At 41.5% G+C, this 17,259-nt stretch overlaps 2 protein-coding genes across 16 annotated transcripts in view; both read right to left on the bottom strand.

The window, feature by feature from the left end:
• Positions 1–168, bottom strand: part of CLIP1 (CAP-Gly domain containing linker protein 1) — a 63,303-nt gene extending 63,135 nt beyond the window's left edge. For 13 of the 14 annotated variants that reach the window (XM_038152239.1, XM_038152243.1, XM_038152249.1 and 10 more), the window contains exon 1: positions 15–168. The gene's annotated coding sequence lies outside the window, so the exon portion shown is untranslated. The remainder of the gene's footprint in view (positions 1–14) is intronic. The other variant, XM_038152242.1, reaches the window with a different exon arrangement.
• Positions 169–5,786: 5,618 nt separating this feature from the next.
• On the bottom strand, positions 5,787–17,202 carry ZCCHC8 (zinc finger CCHC-type containing 8). 2 transcript variants are annotated; one of them, XM_038152256.1, is made up of 14 exons: positions 16,945–17,202; positions 16,083–16,125; positions 15,381–15,455; positions 14,786–14,891; positions 14,056–14,133; positions 13,636–13,739; positions 12,290–12,355; positions 11,251–11,314; positions 10,995–11,137; positions 10,168–10,310; positions 9,348–9,463; positions 8,584–8,667; positions 7,997–8,111; positions 5,787–7,276 (listed from the first exon to the last, which is right to left on the bottom strand). In XM_038152256.1, the coding sequence occupies exons 1-14, from the start codon at positions 17,105–17,107 to the stop codon at positions 6,474–6,476; spliced, it is 2,103 nt and encodes a 700-aa protein (XP_038008184.1). In that variant the 5' UTR covers positions 17,108–17,202; the 3' UTR covers positions 5,787–6,473. The 2 variants fall into 2 exon arrangements, with proteins under 2 accessions (XP_038008184.1, XP_038008185.1); XM_038152257.1 differs by having other exon boundaries at positions 11,251–11,311; positions 16,945–17,200.
• Positions 17,203–17,259: the final 57 nt, after the last annotated feature.

The raw sequence follows: 17,259 nt of genomic DNA, 5'->3' as shown, positions 1-17,259 counted from the left end.
CTCCGCCGCCTCACCGGCCCCGCCGCCAGCGCAGCTCCCGCCGCCTCCTCGGGCTGCTGCTCCCGCTCCCGTTCCTGCTCCCGCGGCCCCTCTGCAGCGGCGCCGCCCCGGCTCGCAGGAGGCGGAGCGGGGCGGGCACAACGTCTGCGCCCGCCGGGGCGGGGACTGCACCAGCGGCAGCGGCACCGGCGGTGCCCCCGAGCTGCCCGCGCCCCCTCCTCTCTCTTTGTCCGCCCCCCGCTTTGTTCGCCCCGCGGCAGCCGCAGCTCGGGGGAGGGAGCGGCTGTGCCCCGGCTCGGGGTGAGCCCGCCGCGCCCGGTGGTCCCGGAGCCGCCGCTGCGGCACAGCCCGGCTGGGTGGGAGGGGGAGAGGGTGGGCACAGACGGGGAGGTGTGAAGCACATCGCTCTAGTGGGTGAATAACTTCACTGTCTGCTGCTTCGCTCCATTTTCCTTTTGTCCTGATGCCCAGAAATTCATCATGCAGAAATTTATTATCCCAAAGTACCGAATATTTTTATTTTCACTGTGTTTGTGAAGCAACACACTGGAAGCTGGCGTTATCCCACGGCTAAAGTTTAAACAGCTGGAGCAGCAGCTCCAATGCCATCCTCAAGAATTTAATACCGATTTTCAAGGCTGAATCAAACAGCTCTGCTCCACTTCTTCCCCTCTTATAAACAGGCAGCAGAGCCCAGCCAGAGCTGGCCCATCACCACCGAATTCCTCACAAAGCAAACCTCAGTTTGCAGTCTCACAGCTTGTTGGGTTTCTGCATGATGCCATTCGAACAAAAGGGTGATGAGAAAGCATTTCCATTGCTGGGGACTGATTGTAATTTGTGTTTCATTTTGGCTTCGTTCTTTGGCTTTAATCCAGCACAGTAAAGCACAAAATGGTGTGATGAACTCCCCCAAATAATAGGTTTCAACTACATCAGCATTTAGCAATGTTTGTTAGAATTTCACTTCCTAAACATTAAACACAATCTCTTACCATGGCCATTATAGGGTGAAACAGAATTTGAATCCATGTACAGCCACCTCTCTTCCTCCCTGCAAAATTTGATAAAAGTTTTGCTGAATAAGGACTTCAGGATTTAAACATTGGGCTGTATTCAGAAGTGCAGAGCCAGCAAAGGATTGCTTTAAAAAAAAAAAAAAAACGACCCTGCAGCCCCTAGCTATGGAAATTATCCCACAAAAATTGCAGTAAGAGTAGAAAGTGGAGAGTTGTACTAACTTTACGGAACACTTGCCTAAAATATCTGCTGGCTTGAGAGCTGCAGTGGTGAACCTCTGTGCTTCTTTGCACATTTGAGCTTTCCGTATTGATCTGATGCTAACGTAGAATGGGTTTTTCTCTAAGTGTATCTATCATTCTCCATCATTAATTTGATGTTTGGTCTCTCAGTTAATTTGCCACCATAGTCCATCTCAAATGCTTGCAGCTCAGTGCACAGCATTAAAGTTGTACAAGCAATATCAGACTGATGCATCTAGGACACAGCACAGCAACGACAAGACAGCTTAAAGATGAAAACTAGAAGTTGCAACTTTGTGCTGTTATTGTAGAACTTGTCATCATGTGGAAGCAGTAACAGTGGGGAAATAATGGATAAAACATGTTTAAATCTGTAAATAGTTTGCTTCACTCCCTTGCAAGGCTATGGGAAAAACATCCTGGATGAAGGCAATAATTGACAATGTCACACAGATCAAGAGAATGTGCCACTGTTTTTACCAGTAATTTCCTACTGAACAGACTCAGCTTCAAGATCCTGTAGGAAAAAAAGAATGTTTGTTATCCATTCTTTGACCAGAAACAACTTCATACCATGAAAATGTAGCTTTGGAGCAACTACAACTTCAGTTCATCCCAGCTGGAAATGGCTGACAGCCTCTGTGTAGCTGTCTGCACCCACAGGGCACAGGCAATTTGTAGGAATCATTGTAATAAAAGATCCTGGTACTATAAACCACACTTCTGAACAGGATTAGCTATGACTGAAAGCCAGAAGATCTTTGATTCCAGTCCTGGTGTCTGTTTTCTGATCTGCATGATCAGATCAGTCAACAAATAATATATAGGCATTTTCATAATTCCATGAGAACAGGAATTGCTGGATGCTCCAGGGAAATTCAGGATGCCAACATTAACTACTGGCATCCTGGCCACAAGTACAAGGCTCACTTGAAAATTAGAATTTTCAATAATGTGGAAACACCAGTTGCAGTTGTTTCTGCCCTTTTTCAGATTTCTGAAGGCTCCAAGGTTGTTGAAGCTTTCTAAAGAGCTAAAATGTTGTCCTTTAAGAACTGAATGTAAGCATCTCTTGACAGAAGAAATCCATTTTTCTATTCAATGGGATGTATTCACCCAAGTATGAGAATTCTGAGTAAAGATTTCTTTTTCCATCTGAATGATCTCTTCAATATGCACATCTGGCAATTCCTATACAGAACTGATGGTCACATCTGCTACAGAAAAGGCAGCTAATTGCTTTTTTTTTTAATCTCAGAAGTGCTGCTTCAAAAATCCCAGCACTTGCACTACTATTTTCTGTAGTTTCTTTTCTGTAAAGGCTGCACAAAGTCTTTTCACCGCTAAGGTACTTACTGCTTCCCTTCCCCAGGTCAGCCAGATTACCCAGCAGCAATAAAAGAAAAAGCTCTCCAAACCCATGTTCCTTGGTGAGCTACTCAAGACAAGCTTTCATCCAATTTTACATTATTTGTTCTACTCTAACATGGGTAAAACAATGGAGAGCAGTATTTGGATAAATTAAAAAATAATCCTTTCTGCATTCTGGTTTAAACAAGATACTTAAATTAACAATCATGTTCCTCTTGATGAGTGTTTCATTTCCCTGATAACTGAGGAACCAGTCTATTAATAAAGATGCAAATCATTCTAGCACTTACGTAAATAGCAATAAAAGCTGAATTCTCACCTAGAGCAAAGCAAAGCAGAGGGATTTTGTTCCTATCGAGTGCTGAATTCTAAAGAAAGGGTAAATAAATGCTCATTCAGTCATGGGTCACAACTAAACACATGTTGCAAAAAACCTTATGTAACATCTCTGCTGCTGTAGGTGTCTGAAGTCTAGGAAGTGTCCAATTGTCACACAGTAATTACCAGGCTATGAAACCCATCCTGTTTTCTAAAAGCTACTCCAGGAATCACGACCAATTCCTCCCTCTGACTCACCCCCTCCCACCCCCCAAAATCTAGCAATGACTCTGCACTGTGTTTTTAGGAGCAGCATCAATCTTCAGTGGCATTCCCTTCCCAGGGGCAGCCATGGCACAGAACGGAGGTGCTACGGGCTTCCATGGCAACTGAAACACTTGGATTACATCGGAGCTTTTTCCTCCTCTTCATTTCTCTTTTTCTTTTTTTTTTTTCCCCCAGCTATGCTGCCTCACAGAGCTTGCAGTGAAAGAATTATTTTTAGCAGCTACCACGTCTTTCAGTTATCTTCTAGAATCTCAGCTGTTTCTCTTTTCTTGACGTTTTGAGCGCTGTGAATTGGGTTATAAAAAATTAAAGTCAGAAATTTGGATCTTTTTAAGACACAACTTCCCACCTGACTGATATTTTGCAGAGATTTGATTTTTTAGACGTGCATGAGCATTTTAAAATATTTTTGGTGTTCCAAGGGCTGTGAATAAACACGAGGACTATGCCAACAGGAATCTGTGGGAAAATGTGAGTGATGCCTGCTCCTGCTATACCCACCTCATTACAGATTTTATTACTCATTCATTTTAGTAAGCTCTAATCTAGGTTATTATGCCACACCCATCACCATGGGAATGGCACTTTAAAGGACCCAAATTACTTTGCTATTCAGCTTTTCCTTGGGACTTAAGAGTGTGATCTGATTGCAGTTTCAATATACAAAACCCATTTGAGTAGTTACAGCTGACAGATCAAAAACCTCACTAATTACAAACATCTTCAGTGCAACAATATGTAGCACTTGCTAGAACAGTGAATTATAGATAAATTGCTAAGAGGTGCAGATGAATGAATTCCTCATCATGAGAGAAGCAGCAGAGATAACTCCCCATCCCTAATTAACTGTGTCTCACAGCAGAGGTAAATACAGCAGGAGTTTTACTTACTGGTTCAGTTTTCTCACAGCACTATCCATGCTGACTGCCACCTCCAAAGAAAGGACAATTCCAAAGAGAAGGTTTCAAAGAACAATTTAAAATACACCTCTGAGTGCTCTCAGAGAATTTAGTATGGTTTATCCTTATTTGAAATTAAATTACTAAAATTAAATCCAGAAATTAAACAGTCCCTGCTTGCTTTTCTGAGACCAAAACCTACCACAAAAATATTATTTTAAGAAAAAAAATAAGCATTACAGGAACACTTATAACACGGTAGTTTGAAAGATAAAAGAATAACAAATGAAAATACTTTAGTCACAACTGTTTTGCTTATCTGTTGTGACCAATTAATTATGGGGAATGGTGATTGAGGATGGACAATACAGAGCACTGAAAGGTTCTAAGCACATAAAGATGATTTTTATCTTGTGTGCTCCTCTGCCTTGCTCACAGAAACCACCAGCACTCCTTTAACTTAGGCTGCATGTCCTACTGAGGCAGCAGCATTTCCTAAGAGCCATTAAAAACAGATCTTTAGGGTGTGGTGAGAGAACTGCATGTTTCAAATATGAGCCGCACAACACACCCAGAAGGTGTGCACTGGCAATCATCACCTCCTGCCCTGCATCCCTTTATCATCCACGTGGCAATGGTGCAGCACTCAAAGGCTCCTGTAAACTGTCATTACTGGCTTTAACTCCATGGGAGGAGGAAAAACTGCCAGACCTTCATATGCTTCCCAACAGAGCTTTCTTTAAATGTGTGTAAAAGGTGGAAACAGCACGTTCTTCTGTTGTCCACTCCTGTTTTAAAACCACTATTTCTCCTATAAACTAGGAAGAAAAAAAGCCATTCATTTTAGAACATATGATGAACATTTACCTTGACTTGCTTTCCAAGTGCAACCAAATAAACTCAACTGGTAAATGCTGCAAAAAGATTTTTCAGCCTCTCAGAATTCACACATAAAGGTGCTTTGGTTTTGCCTTCCTGTAAAGTTTAGGGAGGAAAAAAAAAATAGAAAGAGAAATAAATAAAGGTTTTAACTGCAAAAAGCCTGGGGTTCTCACTGAGATTCAAATGCAGAGTGTACCAGTATCATGTATATTAAAGATTTTTAAGCAATGTGCACTAACTGCAAAGCTGAGAATTTGAAAAAATTAAGTTCACTCTCTAACATCATCTAACAGACATTCCCCTTCACAAGTTTTTTCAAGTTAGATACTTGAAAATGCCTTGGTTTATTCTGCTTTACACTTGGCTGGGGAGACTTTTCCTGCATTTCTGGAAGGACAAATGCTTCCATCAATCCAGTGCTCCCTCTCTTGGCAACTGCAGAAGGTGCAGTCACTTCAGCCACAGCTCCCTCCAGAGATGAGAAGGAAAAAAGTGTCAGAACAATTCATCAGCAGGATTATAACATTTCCAAGCATTCAGAAGTGGGCAGCTCTTCAGATTATGAAAACTGAATGGTATGGCAAGGTTCTGTTGAAGTAGCTAAGAGAATTTTAACAAGTTTCTTACCTGAAGCTGACAGTTGTGGCCCTTCCTAAAATATTTCACTATACTCATCCTTATTTTGCTCAGCTTGTTTTCCCAATTTTCTTCAGCAGCTGATTTTCAAAAACCAGCGTTTTGCTGCTTCAGGACTCCAATTAAAAGCTCTTTAGCTAAAAGCTCATTTATTAAACCTCTGTGGACAACCACGAACATGTCTGTACAGCAAGTTTACATGAAGGATGATGCTACAAAAGATACAGTGGCAATTAAAACAGACCCACATAAATAATTTATAAAAATACTTGAAATGGTGAAAATAGCACTGTAATCCCCAATTATTTTCTTCCAATTGCCAGGACTTTGATGTGGGAAATCTTAACATCAGACCTTTTTAAAAACATTCAGAATATATTAAACTTATCTACAGGATAATTAGCAAAATGTATAAAGTAGAGATTATTGTACAAAGGACAGATATTAAAAAAATCACCAATCCACCTGAAACTTAAGGACAATATAAATCTTAGCCAAAATAATGAACACCAAACCACAAACTCTGCATTTTAGAGTCTCGAGTATTGGCAAATAAAATGCTCTTAACAAATCATCAGTCCTGTCATTCCTTAGTGGAAGCTGGCAATTTGGGAAAATTCTACATTTGCTGGCTGCATTGGTGGTCCTGGTCAAGATGGAAACCTGCACGGACTTCAACACCAAGGAAGAATAGGGCAGACCTGCATTTGTCAAGATTTTCTCCTTTCCATAAGATGAGGGAGGTTATCTGAGTTTGTAAAACTGGTGGGGAAACAGAAGGGATTTGGATATAAGAAAACAAAAGACCAGTTAAGATTTAAGTCTTTTTCTTTTGCTGGTTTCTTGGGGAATTTTTTAACAGGCTTCTTATCCGTAGATAAACCCCAGTTGATTCTGCCATATTTTCAAATTCAAATGGTGTGATGCCTGCAGCAAACTTGCTCATGTCAGGAACAAGTCCAGATTTTTTCACAGATGATCCAGTGCTTGTGGGCACTTTATTGCCACCTGTGTTTTCCCCCTCATTAGCCTCAGCCTTGGCAGCAGGCAGGGTGTCATCCAGCACGCCTTCAGAAACTGCATTATCAGGATTTTCCTTTAAGTCAAGCAAACTGTCCTCTAGATTGGGACTGGCTGGAGAATGTTCATTTTCTGGGATCTGCTCACTGATGGCAGAAAACTCTGTTTCCACTGAGATCACTTTCTCAGGTGACCTGACTTCTGCAACGAGATCTGCTTCATTCCTGGCTGGTGACGATGTCAGGGAATTCCCAGTTAAAGGTGTGTCAACAGGAATCTCAGAGTCACTGTTTGTGCTCTCTGCCTGCTCCAGAGCTGCCCAGATTAACCTCTGCTGCTCCTCCAGCTCCTCCAGGGTCAGGGTATCCTCATCCATCACTGAGTCCACGATTTTGGGCTGAGGACTGTCGCTGGCAGAGTTTGGTGGTGGGGTAGTCCTAGGGAGGGGAGAGTGGCTGGGTGTGGAAGGCTGAGGGGGTGTGAGCGGGGGTGTTCCTCGGGGCACAGGGGGAGGAGTGGACATGGATGGAGATCCAGGTGGCAGAGGAGGTTGGAACTGAAAATTGTTGGGAGTTTGAGATCTCTGTGCTCCTTCCAGATCTAGAAAGAGATTAAAAGACACCTTTTAGAACCTGAAATCTGACTAGGACAAGATTCAAAGTGCCAGTGTTCTGATTAACTGCTAGATTTATGTCTTCTCATCCTTGGTTTTCAGCTGAGACAGAACAAGCTTTGTGAGGGTTTTCACACCCACCAAAGCTATCTTTTTTGGGATTTTAACTCTGCCAGCCATTCAAGGAAAAAAAATTACTCTTGAAGGTATTGAGAACAAACCCACTCCACACTGAGACACATTGAAGGGTTTCCTCATGGCAGATTTCAAAAGGAAAGCCAGAAGCTTCTCCAGCTGTTCTAACACTTAACACTGAATCCTCCTTTGAGTTTGCCTCATTTTTAAGAAGCTGTAAGCTTGCAAATTTATGTTATTTCATCCAAATATTTAGGGATTTGGGGGTCTTAACAGAAGTTTCTTTAGGATGCTCCTGGAGTAAAGAGATCAGAATTTTTAACTTAACATTGCAATTGCTCTGAGCACACCTGAAACCTCCTGCTTGTACCAGAAGATCTAAAAACCACAGGGATAATCACAGCAAATGCCACTGCAGCAGGACACTGCTGGTTCTGTCAACCCTGCCTTTAATTACCACCAAAACACTAACACACTGGCTTCTCCTTTGAACTTTCACATTTCAATTCAGAGCAAGTCATTTTGAAAATAAAAGTTGAAACTAAGAAAAGCAAAAATCAGAGTGACTGTACCAGAGTCCAGGTCCATGTCAGCTGCTGCTACCTCTGAAGTGTCTTCTCTTGGTCGTTTGGAATGACGAGACTTTGGCTGAGGTGCAGCCCTTTTGCTGCTGGATTTTGGACTTGGCTGCAGAGAAATTATCCACAAAACCCAAAAAAATTATTATTATCCTGTACAGGGTAACATTTCCAGCTGTAAGAATTAAAGCGATATTGTAACTATGCAATCATTGGGGACCCAGTGTGTAAACAGACATTGACATTTGAGGGATGCCATGGCTATGGAAACCAAGCTTCTCATTTATTAGGGGAGTCTGGAACTTCCAGGCTGTGTAAATTCATGGCAATTTCTTTCCAAATTGCTTAAAAATCTTTGCACAACTGGGATCTGCTTATATTAAGTGAAATAACAGAATTCATTTTAAACATGAAGCCATTTTTTGTTAAAACAGATAAGCCAGATGAGCATTTCACCCTCACTAATGTCAACAAAAAGTCTGTCCCCTTGTGCAGAAAGAAGGTACAAGCAAGAAATCATCATGACCTACACTAACTAAAAGACAACACTTTTTTTTTTAATAACAAGGAGATATATTCACCTCCTGATAATTAGAAAGGTAGTGAGCAAAAACATCCTTCTGTTGAGATGGCTGCATGGGGATGGAACCAAACATCTGCCACTCCTACAGCAAAAAAGAACTTTGGTTAATAACACTGAATGAAAAAACATATTTGGAGGCCACTAAATGAGCAAATATAAAGGTGTTAATGCACAAGTGCTTCTTTTTAATGCTCAGGCATTCAGAGCCGTGATGGAATTCACTGACAGGAGGTTAAAATGCTTCTGAAGATGAAAGCACAGCACCCACAGGAGATTTCTTGTGTGCTCTGTACTCAAGAGGGCACCCACTACGTGGCTCTTCTGCCATGATTTGTTAAATTCCAGTTGTTACAGAGCTTTGCAGAAGTTGTGCACTGACTGGTCTGATGTAATTTTTTGTGATCAGAATTATATTTATGGAAACACCCACAGTGATTTTCATATTCCAAGAACATTCAGAAAATTTACACGTAAGGAAAAAAAAAAGCCATTCATGTGTGAAGTTCTGTGTTTGAAAAATACCAAACTACTGATCTCATAATGGAAATAATCCTCACAGAAGCACTGCCAGACCCTAGCACAAGAATCATGACAAGTATCAGCTGTCACATTAATGACAACCCCCAGCCCCAAAGCAAGGGCTTAAAAAGAAGAGACTCTTCAAAGGGAACTGTCAGATGCAGATACAAAACATTAACTCTTGGCTAAAAGCAATTCCTGACACTCAGCACGTTGTTCAGAAGGCAGAGAACAGCTACTTACATCTGGGATGCCACTGGGAGTGGATATATTAAAGCCTGGGTAATTTACCAACTTGGACACATCATAAGTGACACGTCTGGGCTGGGGAGAGCCCTCATCTTCTGCTTCAACTTCACCTATAATGGAATATAATCATTATTGATGTTAATTAAGAACACTACTGAAAAAATCGACAGGATTTAGGAACAGGAGTTTGGAATAGAAGTATTGACAGAAGGTTTTGAAACCCAGAGAGGCTGGAACAGTGAGCAAACGCATCAGATACTTGCATGAAACCTCCCCAGAAACCCAGCTGGGTGTTCCTACACAACTGCTCTTCAAGTACCACTGCAACCCTCAGAATTTGGCATCAGGACTGTCGTGAGATGCAGCATAAATAATGGTCATTAGCAAAAAGCTGGTAAATTACTTCAGCTGGGTTCCAAGAAATGTGTTGTTTGCTTGCTGGTGGTTTTGTTCCTGTGTAAGAGTAATTTACTGAGGGCTATGGCTTCTTCCATGAAAAGAGAAAAAGGGAGAGGAAATTGGACCAGAAGAGATTTGCAGAAGAGATTTGCAAGTCTTGCAGTTTCACAGCTCCAGGTTCTGAAATCCCACTGACAGTCTCCATCTCGGCACCACAACCATTATGGAATTTGTTTTGTTGTTACATCACAGCTGATAAAAAGGTGTATTTTTACACGAATAAAACAACTCGATTTGCATCTTTTCCACGAGGAAGATGAAGGTTTACAGACCAGTCACTTTATTATCTCCTGAGCAGGATGCAGCCAGCACACAGCCTCACAGTCAAGCTGCATCCCAGCCCCACAGTGCTCACCTTTGCCATCGTACAGAGCCAGCCCTGAGTGCTCCATCTCAGCCTCCTTGAGCCAGCCCGGGGGGTAGCCCAGCTGCCGCATGCGGTAAATGAACGGGGGCAGGCTCTTGTCTGTCACACCAAGGGCATCCTGAAGGACCCCACTGAGCCAAGAAAACAAACAGAACACAAAGTGTCATCCAGAAAAATCCCTTAATTGCTGACAAAAAGGTTAGGAATATTTTGTGGAGTTTTCAGCTGTCAAGGTGAAATAGCTGAGTTGCAGCTCAACGTGTGTTGCATTTCCACCCCAGATATAAATGAAAATCAGCTCTGATATTAAACAGAACTTTTTGCCTTGCTGATATGCTTAAACACTTCATTAGATTTAATTCTACACCAAGAATAACATTCTTGACCTATTGCTTCTGACTCATGGCCTTGACTGCAGCTATCAACAGGAAGGGTGGACACTGAATTTACTGGTGATTTTTTTGGAGACTGCCACACAATACTGAGATTTCTCTGAACATTTTGAATAGAGAGGAAGGGACACTCAAAGCTCAAAATCTGCAGACTTTTGAATACATTTTTAGCAGGAACATAATAAAATTTGAGAAGTCAAAGAGTAATATTTATCACCCTGCATTAGAGAAAGGGTAGGACTGTCAAGCTAGCAGTGAGTTTTCATTTGAAAGATAGCTCTACAATTTATTAAAATTCTGTTTAACAAATTCTAACATAATAGTTAAGAGCAGCAGGTGGATTTAATAAACTGGCAGTTAAAATCTGGCACTCCAAAGGCAGAAGAGGTATTCCAGAAAAGCAAATGGAAAGAAAAGAGATACCTAATTACTCCTGGCTTAAATTTTCCAAACCTCTCTTCTACTTCTTCTGCATGGTAACGCTGCTGAAAATTCTGATTGCTCGAATCCCCACAAGCTTCCAAAAACTCCTTTCTCTTCTCATTTATACGAGCTGCATTTCGTGGCTTAAAGATAATACAATTGGGAAGTTTAGAGTTGGACAACTCACAATTGATGCACTCCTTCACCCAACACAAAGCTTGGAGAGCAGCAGTCTTTGGAATACTGGTGACTTTACCTTTGGGCAGTCCTTCATTTGATGGTCTTCAGAACCACAATTGAAACAATGAGGTTTGGGCCTGCTTGAAAAATGCACAACAAATTAAACCTGGAAACAACTTTGCAATGTTAAGCACACCTAATTCTTTTCATTCTTGACAGATTTTAAGGTTTAGACTTGAGAAAGACAAAATCAAAAGGAATGATGTCATGTGCTGTCATCTGCTTTTTTTAAATGTGTAACAATCCTTAAATAAAAAATATTGTTGATTTCACAGGGCTAAGGAGAACATGGGAAATGAGGAAAGGGCAGAGGGAAATATCATCAGAGGTCTGATCCCTTCCACAATACTGGGAATCAGTAGAAACAAACAAGCAGAGCACAACCATTTCTTTGGAAAGTTCTGGCCCACTGTTTCAAGTAATTAATTTTGTGAAACTGCACTGAAAACCTGGAATGGAACTGCAGCTGGCTTCAACTTAAGTCTTCCTTGTAACTTCACACCATGGCAGGAACCATTTGCAATATTACTGGGGTGAAATACCAAGATTTTAGAGGAAGATTTATTTCCTGAACATTCATTTTTACTGAATTAGGATGGGAACCAGAAGTGGAGACAAAAAGTGTGGCACAAGTCCAAGGTAACTCCAGCTGGAAACTGAGTTTCCTTCACTTCTGACCCCCCATAAAAACTACACCATCAACTCTCAGATCAGTCTGTCTTTAAAATCTATCAAATAAGTCAGACAGGAGTTGTTCCACAGAACAGTAACCATGACACAACACCAGTGCAAGGATGACAAACCAAGCACTGAAAAGACAAGAAACAGAAGAACTAAGTATAAAAATTCAGGAAGTTTTCACACACTGACTTAGGCCCTTCCTAAAGAAATTCAATAAAAAGACAGATTCACTGACTGCAACCCTCAGCTCTGGCTTATTTAATTTCAATTTAAATATTGCTCAAGTATGTCCAAGGGTGTATTAACTGGGCAACAATCACAGAGTGCATCTGAACTTTTCAGCTCAAAACTTTACATTTAAGAATAATACAAACCTTTTGGGCTTTACTTGTATTTCTTGTCCATCTAGGGAGAGAATCTGGCTGAAAACTTGCTGATATCTTTAGATTTCAATAAGGAACTGCTACTGGATGAAGCAAAATTTCAACTTTGTTTAAAATACCAATGAAACTTAATAGTGCTTTGAACAGAACACTGACTCATCTGCATTAAGTTATGGGTCCTTGATATGAACTCCTGAGTATAAACTATAAAATGGAATCTACTATAAAATATTTGCTAAGATGAGCTTATGCTGTTTCCTCCTACTAATTTCTACCCAATACTTTATCCGCACCTGCTAAAACTACAACCCTCTTGTTTACAGGTAGAAATTTCCAGATAATAATTCTGAAATGTTTCACAGTAATCTTATTAAAGCACATTTTGACAGAGCTTCAAAATGACAGGCTCACTGAGAGCAGTACCTTGGTGGTTGAGAAGCCAGTGCCTGATGAACCATTTCACCCAGAATCACTTCAGCCACACTTAATGTGGCATTTAAGGAGAAATTCCCATTAGGAATCTACTTCCATCACCCAGAGGTTGGGAGTTTGTAAATTTGCAATTTATGTTCATATATAAATAATTCTTTAACACTGACATGACCATGATTACAAGCTTAAGAACTGGATAGGGCAGAAATGAACTCTGAAACTGCTTCTTGTCATGAGTCTTTCCAGGACAGAAACAACACACTCTGGAAGCCAGAGGGGACGATGCTACTTGAGAAATTTCTTGTCCAATTTCTTTTGTCACGGAAGACATCAGTATTAAAAAAACTTTTCAGCATTTCCCAGCTTCTTCAGCATTTCCCTCAATTCCACTTTTCAAACATTTGCTTTAATAAACAATAAAGAAGCAACTTTAAAATGGATGCATGTTAAGAGCATACAATAATTAAATTGTAATAAAAGACTTCCCCTCTAGCTCCCACATTTGGGAAAAGGCATTTCACAGCACGTTTGAGTTTCCCAAACCAGCTTCTTCTCCCAAAGAGTGGATTTTATGGAGGGAGAATACTTATTCAATCTGCAATGAGCTGTCATTCCAAACCTGATTAGGGACTGGCCAAGGAAATCCCTAAATTCACAAGATGGGTTTATGGGGATAAGGCATTCACTCTCAGGATAGCAATCAGCAAGTCAATGATATCAAAATACTTATTTGTTTTGAATAAAAAAGCCATTAATGACCCAATAAATCATCCCATCTATAATGACTGGTATGGTTTTGCTAGAAACACACAATCCACTGAAGAGAATTTGAGTTCAATTTACCCACTGCAATTCTTTGGGTTTGACACATGGCAAAAAGCAAGGTGTTTTAGCAAACAGGATACTTAGGTATTTCCCATCCTTCTGTCAGCTGTGGATTCTCATTTAAAATAGGCTGTCCCAGTTTATCGAGACAAAAATTGGTAAAATACAGAACACTTCCTACAACCTGTAGAGAAAAAGTCAGAGAATTGTCAGAAATGTGTCAGTATTTAGGTGAGATTGGCAGCATTTCTACAAATTTACACTGCTTGAAATATTTCCAGGATTTTTTCCCCCATTCTGTAAGAATTTACAATTAATACAAGCCCAAACCTGTACACATAAGATTTTTTTGCACTGATGTAGCCCAAACATGCTGAATTTAAATTTAATTTATCAGTGTAATAACAGCAGTTAAGAGATCTTATTTTAATGGCAGTGAACATTGAATGTGGAGAATGAAGAGTCAGACCTACCATGGAAGAGCACAGTCAAAAACTTACACTAAAAGCTTCTTTCACTTTTTTAGCAGAACTCGAGCTGGTTCCTTTACAGTCCTCTTCCAAAACAACGCTGGAGGGCTGTCAGGAAAAGCAAAAATAAAAATAATTCACTTCAATCAACCTGAATTAGTACGTGAAAGGCACAGAATGTGGGGTGCAGCTTCTGTCCTTTCACCAGCAGCAGGATGGAGATGTCCACGTCAGTCCTGCAGCTTCCCACAGCCCAAAGCATGACACAGCTCCTTTCTAAGGCTGTCTTTAGGAGAAATACACTGCATAACTACATCTTCATTCTCACCAAAAAAGGGAAGGAGAGAGAGAGATGTGCCATTCCACCCTTTCACTCAAAGTGAATGCTGAGTTGAGAATCAAAATTTTAAAGTAGGAGTGTAAATTTTCAGATTCTGTTGTTCATCTGTTTTCTTATATATACTTGGAGTTGGGCCAAACACTATCTGAAGAAGATACATTAAGCTTTCTTCTTAATTATTTAAACCAACTTATTAATTTTCTTTCACTGAAATTTCCCTAGGGACAATTTTCAAGAAGAATTTTCATGGGCAGAAAGGATCTTTCCTTTCTCTCAATTTTTTGGAACAAACAGTTGTAGAACATTTGTTTGACATCTGCTTGGTTTGATTTTTGTCACTGTTTAACAGTGCAATATTTCAATATTCTCATTACAGAGATGGAGAAGCAGCACTTTGTAACAATGTGAGTTTTAAAGTACCTGTGGCTTAGCATTCAAGTGTGATTTTTCTTGTTCACTTTTCTTCTGCTCTTCATATTTTTGAACTAAACTATAAATAAAATCTTCAATTTCTTGATGATACCGCCTGCAATGAAGTAGAGATGAAAACATGAGCAAGGCTGAAACAAAGGGCAGACATCTCTTTTCTTAAACACTTATCATTTAGTAAATTACTCAGAAAAGGGGAAAATCCAATTCTTTTTTGCCCCCCTCTCAACCCCCAGCAACACAAATGCAATCTGATATTTGAGAGCACCCAAGTGTGGCTAAAAATCAACCCAGAGGCAGGGGAAGATTAATTTCTTCTATTTTGCCCACAACATTGCTGAAATTCAAGCTGCTCTTCAGACTCACTGCAGGTTCCTGGAAGTCACCCTTCATTTACTGGCAAAAGCAGATATTTTTAATGAACAGAACTCCTGTCACACTGCCCATTATCCTTTCTCCCCTCCAAGCTTAAGGGATTTGTGCTATTTAATAAAATCTACATCCACAATTTGGGCACAGCACTGTCAGATCCAAACAAACAAAAAAAGCCCCTCAATTCCTGTCAGGATTGTTTCTTCATACTTACTTAGTAATGACATTGTTCATAAATAAAATCTGCAACAGAGGTCCATCAACTTTGGGGTTTTCCACTGAGATTCCACTAGAACAGCACAGAACACAGACAATGGGTACAGTAAATATTCCACACCAGTTTTAGCACAGCTCAGGCTCGACCCCACAGAGGGAGGGAGGTTGCTCAATACAAAAGCTGTATTTTTAAGAAGTTTCTATCCTCTAAAACAGAAATTATGCTCTTGAGCAAAGCAGGTTGGTAGGAGGTGGAAGGAGAACAAAACACCCCCAAACTAAGGAAATATTTAATTCTGTATGAACAGAATTCTCTTCCTGCTGTTTTCATTTCAATAAACTCACACAATCTTCTAAGATTCATTCAACCATTTGAATGTCATTTTTCCTCACTGCTGAATTTATACATTAAAACTGCTTCCCTGAAGACCAAGTGAGTTTCCTTTAACAGATACACACAAATAAATAAAAGTTACAGCAACACCAACTGAGATCCTGCTATTCAACTCCAAAAGACTTTTCAGGAACTAGAATGGCATTTTGGAAGCCAAACACCTGAGCTGGGACTGGGACATGGAAACAAGAAGTGGCAGATCATTACCACAGACAGCTTTTATCTTAGGTAAACTCTATTTATATATACAACATAAATAGATACTCTATGTAATTCATACAGTGTTTCAAGTCAGCATTAACATACCTAGGACGAGTCAGAATTCTCAGCTTCCTCTTAAGTTCCTGATGTTGACTTATTGTTAAGGACTATGATTTTCTTTGGAAGACACAAACCCACACCCAAAGCAAGAAAACAGCGAGCAAGAATTTCACAGAACAAAGAGGGTTTCAGTCCCTCCCTTTCACTGCACAGGGGATTATTTAAAAACCCACCTGTTGCTGGAGAAAGACAATAAATTGGAAAAGAGAAAAAAAACCACAAACGAAAAGAGGACTAGCTGTGACAATCCAAATGGTGTCATTCATTACATGCAATGGTTATAGGAACAGATTCATAATGTTTTATTTCAAAAATATCTGTGATCATCACCAAAAAAAAAGGTAATGGTAGTACACATGTACTCGTAAATGGGAACTAGATCATAACACATTTCAGATTCCACTCTGCTGCAGTGGCAAACCCAGAAATCCTTTAGGGAACCGTTCACAATTCAACAATAAAAATAAACAATTATTCAATAATTTGTAATTATTTGTAGCGGAGTTAGAAGGCAGAGCGCAGGGATTCAGTGGCAGCCGTTCCAACAGCCGGCTCCGCATTCCGGGGCCTGAGGGAAGGCTGGCACGGCCCGGCCGCTCCGGGGATAAAAGTTTCTATGGAAAACGTGCTCTGAGGAAGCCTGGGAGCACCAGAGCTCCCCTCACCGCCCAGCTCAGCCCTCTGCCCCTTAGGGCCCCGGCGGAGACCGAGGGTTCCTTCCCACAGACCCCGGGGAGAAGCGGGAGCCCCTGAGGGCCGGGAGCGGCTGGCCCGGAAGGGAACGGCAGCAGCGGCGCGCCCGCCTTCCCCCGCCCCGGCGCGGGCCCTGCCTCTCCCGCCAGGATATTCTCCGCCCGCAGCCGCTGCACCGTCTCGTCGCGGTCGCGCAGCCGCTCGTAGAGCTGCAGCAGCGGGTCCGGCTCCTCCGGGGCGGGCGGCGAGGGCGGCCCGGGCTCGCCCTCCAGCTGCCCGAAGAGCTCGCGGTCCCCGAAGTCCACCTCCGCCGCCATCTTGGCCGCCGCAGGAAGGGCGGGGCGGGGGGCAAAGGGCGGCGGGAAACGCGAGACGACGCACGCCGCGGACTACAACTCCCAGCGTGCACCGGGGCCGCGGTGCATAGAGCCGACGAGCTGTGGAGCGCGGTGCACGCTGGGAGGTGTAG

This window comes from Motacilla alba, chromosome 15, assembly GCF_015832195.1.
Source record: "Motacilla alba alba isolate MOTALB_02 chromosome 15, Motacilla_alba_V1.0_pri, whole genome shotgun sequence".
NCBI lineage: Eukaryota > Metazoa > Chordata > Aves > Passeriformes > Motacillidae > Motacilla > Motacilla alba.
Note: the sequence above shows the minus strand (reverse complement) of the source record. Positions and strands in the feature narration are given on the sequence as shown.